The sequence below is a fragment of the Mauremys reevesii genome, linkage group 6 (assembly GCF_016161935.1).
Source record: "Mauremys reevesii isolate NIE-2019 linkage group 6, ASM1616193v1, whole genome shotgun sequence".
NCBI lineage: Eukaryota > Metazoa > Chordata > Testudines > Geoemydidae > Mauremys > Mauremys reevesii.
This window is the reverse complement of record NC_052628.1, coordinates 85469019-85485303: the sequence shown is the minus strand read 5'-3', so window position 1 is coordinate 85485303 and position 16285 is coordinate 85469019. Positions and strand designations below refer to the sequence as shown.

General features: G+C 38.0%; 1 protein-coding gene across 8 annotated transcripts in view; it reads right to left on the bottom strand.

The window, feature by feature from the left end:
• The window catches only part of AGTPBP1 (ATP/GTP binding carboxypeptidase 1), a 127351-nt gene that overhangs the window by 64507 nt on the left and 46559 nt on the right, over positions 1-16285 (bottom strand). For 7 of the 8 annotated variants that reach the window (XM_039543046.1, XM_039543045.1, XM_039543047.1 and 4 more), the window contains 10 exons: positions 16017-16084; positions 15248-15311; positions 14832-14978; positions 14098-14229; positions 10801-10894; positions 10418-10455; positions 5834-6042; positions 4633-4810; positions 3500-3591; positions 1830-1946 (listed from right to left, as the gene is read on the bottom strand). In XM_039543046.1, the coding sequence (XP_039398980.1) occupies positions 1830-1946; positions 3500-3591; positions 4633-4810; positions 5834-6042; positions 10418-10455; positions 10801-10894; positions 14098-14229; positions 14832-14978; positions 15248-15311; positions 16017-16084 (1139 nt within the window). Of the gene's footprint in view, positions 1-1829; positions 1947-3499; positions 3592-4632; positions 4811-5833; positions 6043-10417; positions 10456-10800; positions 10895-14097; positions 14230-14364; positions 14602-14831; positions 14979-15247; positions 15312-16016; positions 16085-16285 lie in introns of those variants that run through there. The other variant, XM_039543050.1, reaches the window with a different exon arrangement.

Genomic DNA, 16285 nt, shown 5'->3' with positions numbered 1-16285 from the left:
GCTATATTAAAAAGATAACAACCTCTAGTCCTGCTATTCATGCATCTAAGGATCACACTAGCCCTTAGGGCCACAGCACTGCACTGGGATCTCATGTTCAGCTGATTATCCACTATGACTCCGCAAGTTTTTTTTCCAGAGTGAGTGATTCCCAGCTTACAGTTTCCCATCCTGTAAGTAAGGCCTATATTCTTTGTTCCTTACATTTGGCCATATTAAAACTCATATTGTTTGCTTCCATGCAGCTTGCCACACAATCCAGATTGCTCTATACCTGTGACCAGTCCTCTTCAATATTTATCACACCCCCAATTTGTGCATCATCTGCAAACTTTCAGTGCTGATTTTATATTTTCAACAGACCAACTTTATACCAGTTTAGAAATATCAGAGTTACTATTTTATTTTTTATAACACAGTAAATATTTTTTCTGATTAGTTATAGCAAGATAGACACTGATTTATAATCTTAAAACAAAACTCTTATATTGCTAGTGTCACTAGGTAAGCTGAAAAAATGATCATTAGTGACTAGCTCAGTAACATAATTAAGATGCAGGCATACGGTTAAAAATGACTTAAAAATGGTACTCTGGAGTTGACGAACCATTGCTTCAATTACTCCGTATCAACTTTGATTGGTTTACAAATAAAAATTTGTTGCTGATTATACAAATAACTGATACTACAATAATAAAAGTTGTTGCGCATCACAAAATTACACACAAATGAGATGCCTGAAGTACTGTTCTATTCTGAAAATTGATCATACCAAAAAAAAAAAAAAAAAGACACACTCGTATATAACAGATCTTGTTATTTCAGAGCCTTCTTCACAATTGTGCCAAAAACAGTTTTTACTGTTTTCTCTTATTAGCACAGCTACCATAGCAAGGAGAGAGTGACCTGTATCCTATTCTTTCATGTTTACTAATATTTCAGATTAGTTACATCTGTGCAAAACCTTTGGCGGTGATGGGTTTACAGAGGCAATGTGAAAGGGGACACGAAAGACAACTCTGAAACTAGAGAGTTAAATATGGCATCGTTTGGCCTACAGATTTTTTATTATTAATTATTATTATTATTATACGTGATATTGAACAAGAGAGGGGGGAAACTCAACCTGTGCTCCAAGTCAAGTTGATTTCAAAGGGCAAGAAGAAAACTACATTTTTATTTGTAAACCACGTACGTTTTTGAGACAAACATGGAATCCCATATCACCATTTTTACAATTATGCTTCAGAAGAGATCTACAGTTTCCAAACATGCTAAAGTCACTTTCATTTAATGTCATGAACACCCTCTAATACTACCTGCTAAATCAATTGATTACTTGGAGCCTAAAGTCAATAGGGGGTCTTGTGACCATTGCCCTTTTAGCACAGCAATCATCATCCCAGCACTAAAAGCCAGCATTCACTGTTATTTAAAAGAATTAAAATATAATCTATGGTAAAATACAGTATTCATTACTAAGTATACCCTGGTTTCACATGCTCATAGCATTCCATATGTGGACATTTCCCCCCGCCCCCCCATTTTTCTCCCCTATCTCCAATCCAAGTGTGACCAACACACCATGAGCCTTTTTTTAAATTTCAAATGCAGACATGGGGTAGTTATACTTGCTAAAAAAATTATTCCCACACAATAAAACTTTTAAACAGCTGAACTTAGCTGTTTGGCATGTAAGCAAGACGTACCCCACTGATGACTATGATCAAGTTTGAAAAGGAGAGGCTGGAAGTTAGAGTTATGAACAGTTAAAAACAGAGCATTCAAGACATGCAGAACAACCATACATTAAATCTAACATGCTTTACCTTAAAGTTATCTGATAGTTCGGGGAAAAATTGTTCATACATTTTTAGTTCTTCTACAGGTCGTCCCAATTCTTGCCTTGGTTTCAGTTTATTAATATCAGTCTCTATATCATCGTTCTGCAAGAGCAACAGAAAAAGTTAACTACATGAGTATTATAAATGAACTTCTCGGCTAAATTTCAAAAAAGTGCTTCAATCTAAAAACAGTTATATATTAAGCACTAATACTTTACATAAGCCAGACACTAGCATACCAATCTGATTTGTCTGCAGAAAACCTTGGACATATCACCACATGTATGTCACAAATTTTCCTGCCTGTATGCAAATGTATTATGCACAGATCTCGTAAAACATCCGCGTGTAATATATTTCTCAGGTGAAGTCATCCAAAATGAGTACAAAGTTATGTGGGCTGTGGACTGGGATAGAGATTGTGATGGGGGAACTAATAAGTTGAGTGCAGATGGGATATAAAATCATTTAACTGCTTACTCCCTTGCTTTAACAACTTGCATTAGTTTGGCTTACGGCCTACTCTTTTACAAAAAAAAACACCCACTAAAACACCACTTATCTCAAAGTTAAGTAAGGTTTTGATGTATAAATTTCCCAGCTTTAATAAGTATGTTTCAACTCTTGTAGTTATTCACACGGACACTATCAGTATTGATGCATATTCTACCCTGTGTAACGACTCATGCAGAGCCCTTATACCTCAACATGCTCTTCCCTCTCCACCATCCCACTTCTTGTACTGGCCCTGAAGAACTGCATTTCTCCTGCATGTCCCGCTGTATTGCCCCATTGCAACCTAATGTAGCCCAGACTTCACTCCTGCTGTTCTCTCTTTCCATTCCATAACACCCCTGCACCTTACCACAACTTCACCTTCCTACAACAACATTTGGCTTTTAAACACTGATAATCTGTTTATCAGTATCCATTTTATGGATGTTAGGCAGAGGGGCTGCAAGAGAAAGGGCTCTGGATGAGATGACAGAGCAGCAGGATTGCATAAGAGGTATGGGGGGAATCCTAAAGGAGGGTCACATGGAGGTTGATGTGGGAAAAGTGGGGCTTGATATTGGAAGGCGGGAAACTTCACTCCAACAAAAAGCATGCATGTTTAATTTGAAAAAGGTCAAATGTGGCCCAGGGCCAAAGTTACTATCTGAAAGTATGTGCATGCATATGTACAGTTCGTGGGGACTGTGGTTGTTTAGGGAGGAATCCAAAAAGTGCAGACGGCAGAGCAATACTTCAGAGGGAACATTTTAAATGTTTCTGCTATAAACTGCATGTAAATTCAATTGCCCTCTGAAGAGTCAGTGTGCCAACATCTGGAGATATTAAATCACTGATGTGTGAAACCGAGATACTTTAGACCTACCCTAGGTAGGAATCTTGGATCTTAACTATAGAAGATGTTTTTTTTCCAAGAGGACATAAGGGAAGACACCCAACTTCCATTCATTTTCAATGGACTTTCAGCAATTATCTCAATGCCCATCTCCATTACGCCCCTTTGGGAATCCCAGCTGGACTCACTACTGATATCGCCTTAATACGTGAACACAGTTATGGGTATGGCAAAAGTGAACCTTTGAAGTAATGTAAAATATATTAATGGTATAAATCTGGTCCCTCTGATTGGGTCTAGTACTAACCTTAAAGAGGTGGTCCTTGTCATCTTCATTTTCAATTTCACTTTCTGTTTCGATGTCATCATTGTCATCACTTTCATCTACTACGTCATCCACTATGATATAAAATGCTCTATAAGTAAGGCAGATGTAGATTTTCTACAACATGCACATTCCAGAAAAAAAAATGTAATGTGTAAAACTTTCACTCACCAACTGAAATCTGTCAATACTACACAAATTAAACTTCTGTGAAACATATGAACGCTAACCATTACCAGATGTATCAGAAACAGACGGCTCAGCTGGCAATACTGCAGAACCATCTATTACATTTCTGTCCAGTAAGAACATTTAAACGGTTTTTCCACTTTTTAAAAAAATATATTCACATAGAAAACGGTTTTCTAACATATGGACTGAAGACACTTCGGACCAACTCCTCCGGACTGGACCTTCTCTGCTCAGCATGTGACCACCTCTTCCAAACAGGGCTGGGAAATTTAAGTTTCCTTTCTGGACACTTTGCACTGCTAGATTTTGGACTGGATCTGGCTCCAGTAGTATGAAGGAATGTTTTTAATTTATTCAAATGGAAAATAAGATAAGGTAAGCACATTAAACTGTTGCATGATACAATTCAGAGACACTGGGCTAAATTTGCTGCTGGTACGAGCGGGCATACTCCAGTGGCTTCAGTGCCTATGTATTCAGTTACACTATTGGTGAATTTGGCTTATTACGGATCACAGAAAATACTCTAAAAATTCAAATGCATTTTGTGCAGGAATTTTGCAGATTTTTGGAAAAGATCATTTAGGCACTCATTCTGTTGATGGGTTCCTTAATGAATGCAATATTAGTGCCTATTTGGACAATTGGAAGAAAGTAAATTCAGCCCATAGCCACATACATTCAGACAAAATTGTTGTCAGCTAACCTGCACGTATATAGTACAGGAGACAGAATTTCACACTTGGCTCCAAAACCACAGACCTGTCACTGAGCTAAAGGAGACTCTATATTAATTCACTCTCTCCAGTGAGCCCAAGCTCTCGAGGACTAGATAATCACAAACAGATGTGCAAGTCTGATCAATCTAGCAGAGGAGTGTTAAATATATATACAAAAGCCAACCTATTACAATCTGACCATACCTTCAGGAGGCAAACTGTACAGCTGAGCCACAGGACCATTAATAGGGATAACTGGTAGTTGGAAATGAAAAACACTTTTAATAGTTGGTAGTGGAAGACGGTTTTTAGGAAAACATTTTCTCATTATAAGACTTGATGTGTTGACTAGAGGATCAAGAGTTCTCACAGCAAGGCAATCCTGTTACAAAAAAGAAAGAATGAAAACAATGGAATGCAAACTGTTTTTAGAAACACAGCATTGCATGTAGAGCATACAAAAGAGTAGAATATTTTAGATTATATTGTCACTGAAAAACTCCAGTACAACATGAATTTAATATAAAAATAGTTATACTAAGTTTTTAAGACAGCTTGAATAAATGGAATATAAAAGAAACTTTGCCTACTCCATTTGACTGAAACCTGTAGATCCTCCTCCAACTCTGCTATACCTTTATCATTTGGAAGAGTATTCTCTTTGGAGCTCAAAGTCTCTCAATTGGTAGCCTAAATTACTGCCAAATAGTATAAAACACTTCCATCACATTGCCTCTCTCCAGCTTTAGCCAAGCCAAAGAATGAGACTAAGCACAGAAGTTAAATTAATTCTTGTAGCAGGGCAGAGCGCTACCACCACATAGAACAGGACCTTGATAATGATGCACTACCTTAGTATACAATTTCTGCTTTATACCTTAGGATGTAAAGCAGAAGACATAGGGAGACTTTAAGCATTCAACTAGAAATGGAAAGCAATAAAACCCCCTATCAATTCACATAACTGGTGGAGTACCAGCCTTGACAGCTGTAATTCAGCACAGGAAATTCGTTAATGCCCTTCCCAATAATAATGGAGCAATGTACTAGATGTTCTATTGCATGAGAAACATTTCTTTTGTGGGGCAGGGTGTCAAAACACTTAACCAATGAAGGTTTGGATTAGCTAAACATTTACAAGTGTTTTATATATGGTTATACACTGATGTAAAAAAAGCCAAATACACTTTTACCACGGAACAGTAGTTTACAATTTACACTGTAACAATTCAATGGTGAAAAGGAATTTAACTGTTTTGTACTTTTGATCTTAGAAGTTAGCAATTATTTTCTATAAGACAACTACTGTGAGTCATGCGACCATTTATAAAAGCATACCCATAATAATAGCATACAGAAAAAATCTTCATGTGCAATCATAGCAAAAAAAAGAAATTAAACTCACTTGGGAAGTGTTGTAAAGAATTTTCATCCCATTGGCATCAATAAACGCTTTCCTTCCCAACTTGATATTTGTAACACTTTTAATGCACTGTAAGATTCCTTTACGGATCAGCATGTGTCTGTGTCGATTATCATGACGGTGCCAATCTACATAACTTGTTAAAAGCACATGGACATATCCTCTGTCTACTGCTCTCCTGGCATTCGTTTCTTAAGAAAAGAAATTAAAGTTTGCTAAAACATACAACAACCCAGCTCTTGTTTTCACTAATCATAATCATTAGTTGTAAATATTACTTTTAGATCAAGTTTAAAGCTAATAACTTCACTTGTTTTCCATTTTATCGAATCATTATGGTGACAACCACTCCAGTGGAAGAAAGGGAAACTGTACTAAAGATGACTGAAGTACATAAGGCAAGTTCCAGAAAGTAAGTTTCTACATTTTCTAGACATACCTGTGCATGCTTTGCTACTGCTTTCTATATCAAGACACAAAGCCTGTAACTAAGTCATTCTAAAACACATACTTCAGTTGGCTGAAAAAACTGTATTCACTCATATTTGACTTGCTTCTCTATTGTAATTGAACAGAATATGTAAATAAGGATCAAATTTCCTAGAGGTTTTAAGCCTTGCAATTTATTTAAACTGATGTAATGGTGACAGGCAGCACTACAATAGGTATTTGGGACCAATGTTTCCTTTTTAACTTATTTTCCAAGAGTTTATAATTTTTTATTAATATTTGTTCCAAGATAACATTTGGTGGGAAAAAATAACTTTAGGCTATTTAAAATTTTTATTAAAACCCCAGTTCAAAAATAAACTGGATAGCAAGCTAAATGTGTACAAAAAATATTTTCTGGATTGTAGAGCTCATAAATTATTTGTTTTATAAAACAGACATTGGCAAGCAGTAAATGTGGATGTGCTACTTTTAAATTATAATTTATTTTGAATAACAATTACACTATTTCATAAGTATTTTTGCTATGAATATAATATATTTCTGTGACTGATACTCCAGGTCAACTCCCATACAGAAATTCTATTTATGGTTTACATTTAACAATAGAACAGGCTTAGAAAACACTACTTGTCTAAAGACTGATTGCAGTGATAAATATCAAATTTTGTTTGCATCATTCCTCAAACTTGACTCTGCATTTAACTTCCCTAGTTTCTTCTTAAGATTCTACTTTACTAGTTAAGAGGCACAAGTCAGCAAAACCAGTAAATCAATCACATAAAAGGTGTGTACACATGCCTACTTTACATTTACCTCACCCATAAAATGTAAGGAAGAGGCTACAGACTCTTTTTCTGTTGCTCACACTGATATTATGAGCTCAAACCTCAACATTTTCAAACATACCAAAATCATTGAACTTCAGTCAAAAACTAGTTCCCTGATTAGACAGAAATTTTAAAGTTCAAGTTTTTCAGCTGAATACGTAAGAGATTGGTGGCCAGGATACAGTAATACAGAAGTGGAAGAATATAAATGATTAAAAAATTATTTCAACCAAAAAGGAAAAAATTTTCAGAAAGATACCAGGACTTTTATTTCCCTAGCTACAGTTCCATTTTAGAGCTGTCACCAAATAACTTACTTCGCACTTACCCAAGACCTATTTAAGTAGACAGGCAGACTATGGGAAGACACTATATACTTTGGTGCCATCTCCTAGAAACCTGATTGACACAGATGGCAGTCAGGGCTGGGAAAGTGTCATGGACTCCCACTATTGTGAGGTTGAGGGGAAAACTGAGTGTTATAACGCACAGTTCTGCAATCAAAACTAGAGAGATTTCTACAGACAATCATTAGTTTAAGATTTAGCAGGGCACTTCTATTTTCTTTTACATTTAAAGTCTTCATTTTATAAATGAAACTCTTCACATATTATGCATTTCTGGTGCACAGTTACATGCCTCAGGAATGCAGAGAAACAAAATCCAAAAGGCCAGCACCTTCAGGACACGAGAAACACTTATCTCAAAATGAACACAAGCAGAATCTCAGTTTACATAACAGAATATCAGAAATTTAGGACTCGATAGGTGACGAGTCAGTCTTGTGTCAGTGCAGGGGAGTAAAGCATTATCTAGACCGTTCCCGACAAGTGTTTGTCTAACCTGTTCTTAAAAACCTCCAAAGATAGAGATTTCACAACCTCCTAGGTAACTGGATCTACTGCTTAAAGAACCAAAATAGCTATGGCTTGGGCATTAAAAACCCTAAATCTAAAAAAAAACTACCCTTACAATTAGGAAGCTTTTCTTAATGCTTAGCCTAAATCTCTCTTGCTGTTCAGTCCTCAGTGAATAAGAAGAAAAATGTATCACCCTTCTCTTCATAAAAATCTTTACATACTTGAAAAAACTTATGACCCCCCTCAGTATTCTCTTCTCCAGACTAAATAAACCCATTTTCCCCCAATATTTCATCATAGGACATGTTTTCTAAACCTTTATTCATTTTTGCTGCTCTCCTCTGAACTTTCTCCAATTTGTCCACATCTTTCCTGAAGTATGGTGCCCAGAACTAAACACAGTTGCACCATTGTGGCCTTATTAGTGCTGAGTAGAGTGGAAGAATTACTTCGAGTGTCTTATTACAACATCCCTACTAATACAACCCAGAATGATGTTCACTTTTTTGCAGCAGTATTACACTGCTGACTCATATTTAGTTTGTGATCCACTATAACCCTCAGTTCCTTTTCCGCAGTACTCCTTCTTAGGCAGTCATTTCTCATTTTGTATTTGTGCGATCGATTATTCCTTCTTAAGTGTAGTACTTTGCATCTGTCCTGACTGAAATTCATTCTATTTATTTCAGACCATTTCTCCAGTTTGTCCAGATCATTCTGAATTCTACTCCTGTCCTCCAAGGTGCTTGTAACCCCCACTTTCCCCAACCCACAAACTTTAAATGTGCTCTATGCCACTATCCAAAATTATTTATGAAGATATTAAATTGAACTAGACTCAGGACAGATCCCTGAAGGACCCCTCTTGATATGCCCTTCCAGCTTGACTGTGAAATATTGGCAACTGGCTGAAAAACCTCTCTTAGAGAGTAGTTACGCATCCACCTTGTAGTAAGTTCATCTAGCCCTTATTTCCCTAGTATGCTTATAAGAAGGCTGTGGGAGACAATATTAAAAGCCTTACTAAAGTTGAGATATATCATATCTGCTTCCCCCCGCATCCACAAGAAGGATATTAGGTTGGTTTGACATGATGTGTTCTGGACAAATCTCAGTTTCTTAATTCTCCATAAATCTCAGCTTTGACTTTGTTGCAGCAGACCAACATTATTCTGAGATAATATTTGCTTCCATTGGCATTCTCTTAGGGATGAATCCTAAAAACTACTTACTACTACACAGTCCTGAGAGTCACAGAGGCAGGTTGTGTACTAATCTGATCAAACGTGAGGATAGCTAGTGCAGTACAAAATGGGGCAGAGTCCTTATGCAAATGAGCTTCCAGTCAAACCCCTGAAGGTGTTCTCCATAAGCCCTGACCACCCCTTAATGCCTACCCAATCTACTGAAGTTCTACGACTACCATAACTTGCATACAGTTCTTGTGAGGGAAGAGGATCATGACCCTTAACCAGCAGTGCAAGTAGGGCAGCACAGTCAGGAACACCGTACCAGCAAGATATTTATAGCTGGTACGGCATACCGGAAAGAGGAGCAGCAGAACGTGGGGCTGCTCAGCTCCTCCAGCACAGCTGTACCATCCCCAGTCCTTCCATGCAGGGTCTCCTCCATCTGTACAGCAGCCCCACCAGAGGACCGGGCTGGGGGCAGTACAGCCATGCCAGAGGAGCTGTGGGCATGGAGCCACCCAGTGGCCCTACGTTCTGCTCCTTTCACCACTGCGGTTCCAAAGGGTAAGGGGGGTGGATCATGGGGAGGGTACAGGGAGCGTGTGGGGGCCCCAGGCTGGGGAGGAATCACATGGAGGGTCACTTGAGGACATCACATGCCCTCCACCCCCGTACCGGTAAAAAATGAATTCCACTTGCACCACTGCCCATAACATACCTGAAGAGTCAGTGGGGGCAGAATTTGTCATCACTCTCCTCTCGTGCTCAGCTGCCATTGGAGAAGGATGGGCCCTGTCACTGATAGCTAGAGCTATCAGCAAAAGGATACATACTCTAGACCCCAAGACCTATTTAGTGACAGCCTGACTATGACGGAGACTACATTGGTGCCATCCCCCAGCACCCTCACTGACACACATGGCAATCAGGGCTGGGAGAAAAGGGTCATAGACTCTACTGTTGAGGGGCATGGTTGAGTATCTGTAAAAAGGCTTCTTCCACTTCTCAGGATCCAATCAGTCTCTGCCTAAGTCAGGTAGTCTCTGTGCTGCATAACTGGATGAAGAGTTACTATGTATTATACATGTGGCAGTAACGAACAAAACATATTAATGATGAATTTCAGCTTAAATTATACATTTCCCGGCTTCTCTTGGTTTCAGCCAGACTCTTAATATTATTTTAATCTAGTTTTTATATTTTAGTCAAAATAGTTTCTAGTAGTGAAACACTTACTTGACTTTAGCAATGCAGCAAGTGTGTCTAAAGCAACCCTGTCAACATAAAAAGAAGAGAAAAACAAATTAGTAAATTTAATCTACAACACGGTAAAGCCATACAATTTTTTTTTTTTTAAACAGGTGACTGATATGAGAAAGGGGTGCAAAGGTAAAAGGCAATAATGACTATAAACACAAATTTTAAGATTTTGCTACATGGCTCTGGACAGGCCCTAACAGAATCTTGGGTTTGTTGTGGGTGGAAAGAGGTGTTCTCCCCTTGTCATTTAACTGTTAAATACTAGTAAAGATTTGATTTAAAAAATTATTTTCATCAACAAATAAAGTTTGAAAGCATCTTCAATTTTTGAATATAGTATGTTAAAAACTTTTACTCACTTCATAAGGCCAGTATTCTTTTTACTAAAAGGGCCAATGATCTTGAACATCAGTTCCACAACTCCATTTTTCCCCAAGGATACTGCATTTACAGCTGAAAGGAGTAAAATTTAAAAACAGATTTTGTGAAATGTATGTATGAAGATTAGAATAATCTTGAAAATATTGATTTGCTGAAATCAAAATCAACCAGAGGGAATTTACAAGTTGAATTTAGATAATATGCACTATTGTGCTTAAACCATGGAACAAAAATGACAAAACAGCATCTTACTAATTCTTATTTCACGAATCCACCATTCCACATTACTCCTCAGCAACCATTTTAATATGAGTACTCTAGTGAAGTTTCATATTATTGTTTTTACATACTATATTACTGAGCCTTTTCTAATATGCTTTGAAGTTAACTATACTTGTTGAAAAAAGTGAAGATACTGCATCACAAAATGTTTCACTTTATGGTTTGTTCATTTACTGATTCTCAGAATTCAGGAATCTGCAATGAGTTTCCCAGTGAGTGCGTATTAGCAAGGGTCTACTGTAGCTGTGCTACTGAAGTGTATCACAAAGATGGATAGCTGGTTGTGTGTCTGAATGGACTCAGTAGGAAGTCTGGTATCAAGCACTGCACAGCCTATTATTTCAGAAAAGCAGGCACTTGCTAATGTGCCGTTCACTTTAAAGAGGCAGCACAATCGTTGCAGGAAGGTGCAGGACTGTGGATATTACAGAAGGAAATATATGTTAGTGTTGGCAGAAATCTGCTGTTGTACATGCACACTGAAGTCTCTGGTGGTTTCTATTTGAGGTCAATAAGAACTAATGGAAATTATTTACAATGTACACTTTGTTTCCCCCTCCTTTATTAAGGTGTACAGCAAGGAGGTTTTTCTCCCTTAGAATGTATATTTTGTCAAGAAGAGGATCGTTTCTAAAATTTACAGAAGAAAATGTATCAAGCATCGATATTAGAGGGTGTCCTTCAGCATCAGGATGAAAAGGTACACTAGTCGCTGTCTGAAATAAGTGCCTGTAGTGTTATTTCTATTGCGGTACCATCTAGAGACTCCAATCAGGATTGGGATCCCACTGCTAGCATTGTACAAACGTGTCTATGTCTTCCTATAGGAGCTTGCAATGAGAGACCATAATCTAGCTGTAAGGGGGTAATTAAAAAAAAAAAAAAAAAGGTGTGTGTGGGGGGGGCCTGGCTCTGGATATACACAGGATGGCTACTTAGGAAGTCTGAAATGTTCAAAAACCAGCAGCACCAGCAGTGATGTACGTGTTCCCCCTCTGTGCTATTGGCATCTGTTATGCAACTTTTTGGGGAAATAGTGTGAATAGAATTTGCCCTGGTGAATTTTTTCAATATACAGAATCTACATGGAGACATTTCTGTCCCAACAACATTGTGTTCCCAACAAACTGGTCAAGCACAACCATGTGGTTATAGGACTGTTTAACTTTCTTAACAATTTTCATTCCACCTGAGACCTTCTCAAAGCGATCCATACTGGATCTTTCAAAAGAAAAAAAAGTCAGCGGATCCATTCACAACAGAAAGTTTCTGGCTGTTAGGAACTGAAACTTCCTTGATCAAATCAGTTCCATGCCCTTCAGTTGCAGCAAACTGCTTCAAAGACTACCCTGAAAATTTTTTTCTTCAGGAATCTTTGTAAGCACCAGTTCATCTTTACCTTGTTCCACAGAAGTACTGCTCTGCTGAGCCACTACAAACTCCTGAGTTTTACTTGCATCCGGAATCACCTTTGGCTCATCAGGCGGACTCCTACACACTCCCCTTTCAGGCAAACTGCTTTGATTGGGCACTTACTTTGTTCTGTCTGTTATTACTTGAAACCACTTAAATCCTATTTTTTTATACTTACTACAATCACTTTTGCTTATAAATTAACTCAGAGTAAGTAATTAATACCCAGGGAGCAAACAGCTATGCATCTCTCTCTATCAGTGTTATAGAGTGCGGACAATTTATGAGTTTACCCTGTATAAGCTTTATACAGAGTAAAATGGATTCATCTGGGGTTTAGGCTCCCAGGAAGACTAAATACTGGGTGCTGGGAAAGTTCCTGTTAACTGAGAAGCCCCTGGGCTAAGTGAATCTTAGTTTCTGTGAACTGAAGAGAGGCAGGGCCCAACCTCTTGGTCTGTGCTGTAGCTAACCGGTGTGTCTAGCTCAGCAAGATGGGAGTGGAGGGAAGCCTTCTCTGGCAGGGGGTTTGTTCTCAGTGCTATCCCAGCACATCTAGTAACAGTCTTGATGGAGTTACTGTGACACAACCCGTCACAGTACCGAGTAAGGGACTGGCACTGATGCAGTGGCCTAGGCGAAAGTCAGCAAAGCCAACAGTACCACGAATGGTGGACATACTGAAGTAGACACTGATGGCGTCTGGTGCTGTTGCTTGCTCAGTGCAGAGGGTGATGCGTGCCTGGGTACCAACAGCTGGACTGAACTGAACTGTACCAGTCCCCAGTGTCTATGCTTGCCTGCCGAAGTGGGACTCCCCCAAGCAATGCGGGGGAGAGATAGCTCAGTGGTTTAAGCATTGGCCTACTAACCCCAGGGTTGTGAGTTCAATCCTTGAGGGGGCCACTTAGGGATCTGGGGCAAAATCAGTACTTGGTCCTGCTAGTGAAGGCAGGGGGCTGGACTTGATGACCTTTCAGGGTCCCTTCCAGTTCTATGAGATACGTATATCTCCTTATAAATGGACACACAGAGGGGTGGTCACTCACAGCTATAGCCTCTCAGCAGAAGAGGCAACATTTGAAACCTGGCAAGCCAGGCATGCCCTGTCAGGAAAATAGTAAGTCTCTCCCAGGGAAAGAGGAGTCAAACAATCCTTTCACTCATTATCTAACTATACAAAACAACTGACAACTATAAAAAACTATCTTAACCTCTACTGAAGCATTAGAAAAGCTTAAGACTGCCACACTAAGGCTCCATCTCAGGCTGAGCGGGTGAAAAGGAACTAATGGTTGTTCACCCACACACCCCCATATAGTCTCGGTATCCAGCACGTGCAGAGGGCAAACAGACACTGCTAACTGCAAATCTCCGATCAAGGGCTCGAGAAGCGCACGGGCACCTGAAGTGAAGCACACATGGGGACACCACTTAAAAGTAGTAAAAAGTCTTCAGAAAATAGCAGTCATTGTAATCATATAATATTAAACAAATTTAATTCTCCATTTTAAACACTGTCAAATACTTTACCCAGCACTGTATAGAAAAGAGACAGAAGAATGTTTTGCAATACTTACAGTTGGTTGAGTATACTCTTAGTACTTGAAGACATGGCAGGATTAACCTGTGGTTCTGCAAATTCTGTTTCACCAAATTCAGAGAGATGTTTAGAGCGCCACTGATTCTAGCTTTTACTCCAAATTTTTTATCTGTAACAAACAGAACAGAACCAAAACCAAAGAAAAAAAATCACTGAATTTGATTTTGAAGCTAAATTATTCTACTTCTGTAACTAAATAAGCTTAATTCAAAAAGTGACAAAAAAGATATTTCTACATCTCTACCCCTCTCCTCTGCATAATGAACTCCATTTCACCATTCCCTTCATTTCCTTCTTCCATTCTTGTCTGTATGCATGCCTTCATCCACTAACGTTGAGTACACTGGTGCCCATCTTGAAAGGTTCAACACCTCCAAAATCAGGCTCCTAAAACCAGGCCCTAAATATCAAGTTGGGCACTCAAAATTTGAGGTATCCTAAATTAGTCAACACTTCCAAAAATTTATTCTTGATCTCTCTCTGTTTATCCAACTGTAAATGGACAAGATGTGACAGGTGTGTAGTCATTTTAAGAGCCTTCCAGTAGCGCATTAAGCAACTACTACAGTTATGAGCACTGTTATAATGTAGAATAGAACAGATAGAGTTACCTAGTATCTATGATGAAACAATCTTTTAAAAGTTCCATGACATCACCACATGAAGAATATTACACATGGATAAAGTATTAATTGTTATAATTATGATTACCTTTTGGACCAATTTTTGCAAGAAGGGAATGAAGCTGCACCATTAACTCCTCATTGGGTGGGGAGTCTTTGCTGGCACTCAAAAGTAACTGCAACAAGATCTGCGTCCCTCCTTTAGAAACTAAGGCACTTGCTTTCCGACCACCACCTTGAAATTAAAAATAGAAATATCAGAAGTAGTCAAAAAATATTAAGATACCTTGCTATTTAGTCTTTTCTTCATATCCATTTGCAATGCACCAAGCAATGTTGGCACTATTCAACTTTTATAGACATGCATAAACTAGACTTTTGATCACTTTTAATCTCAGAAGAATAAAATTATGTAAATCAGCTATTTCTTAAATGCCTTGAAAAAATATATAACAATTTGCACAAAGTACGCATAAAAAATTGCCACTTGATTAAAAGACTTACCAACTGACACCAGTTCAATGAGGATATTTAATATATTTAGAGTAGTCTGAAGATCTCTTGTATTCTGAAATTAAATAATATTCTTTTAGTTTTGGTAACAAATACGGCATACTGGACGCAGATATAGCCTTGCTTAATTTGTAACAGTATTAGGTTTTGTTTCAAGACTTATAAATGGGAGTACCTTATTACATTTATTTTCCACAGCCACACATGTCCTTCCTTCCAAGCTTCAGTCATTAGCATACTTAAAGCTTATACCCAAATAAACCAGCTGTAGTTTTGTATTTGTCCAACATCTCCAACTTTTGAGATCCACAGACATTTCCAAAACAAGCAGTTTTATTTTGCTTGAATTCTACTTGTAAAAAGAAATTTTCTTTGGTAAATACTTCAGGGTTTTTTTTTTTCCATATTTTAAGAATCTTGTATTCGAACATCAGAACTGAACAACGATTAACACACTGCTCAGAGTTCTGACTGCAACTCAAACCACTTGGCTTATATATTTTTAGACCTTGATTTAGCAAGGCACCTAAACATAGCCTAACTGTAAGTACAAGTGTAGCTTCTTGGAATATTCATAGCTAGGCATGTTTTTAAGAAACTTGCTGAATCAAGGCCTTAGATATCATGTAATGATCAAGAACATGAACAAGTACCTTTTTGTAGTGGCCAAGAAAATTAAAGAACATTGAAAAATTGGAAGTCTGATATTTGCAAACTATACAACTTAGACATACACACGTACAAGAGTAAGATGTTTTACCTCTAACGTTGAGAGGATAACTTCTATTGCTGGGGAACCTTTGGCAGTCATTTCCTTCCTGGTTTTTTCTGAAAGTCCAAGAGATTATTTTTTCCTCAAAGGAGATTATAAAATTAGTTGAGCAATTTCTGAACATAAAAAATGGATATCACATTCTGAAAAATCTAACCTATGAAAAAGAAAACCTGCACACACAAAAAGTCATTTAGAGTACAAAAGTGTATCAAAATTAGGGTGAACAAACTGATTTAGATACAGTAGGAATGAAT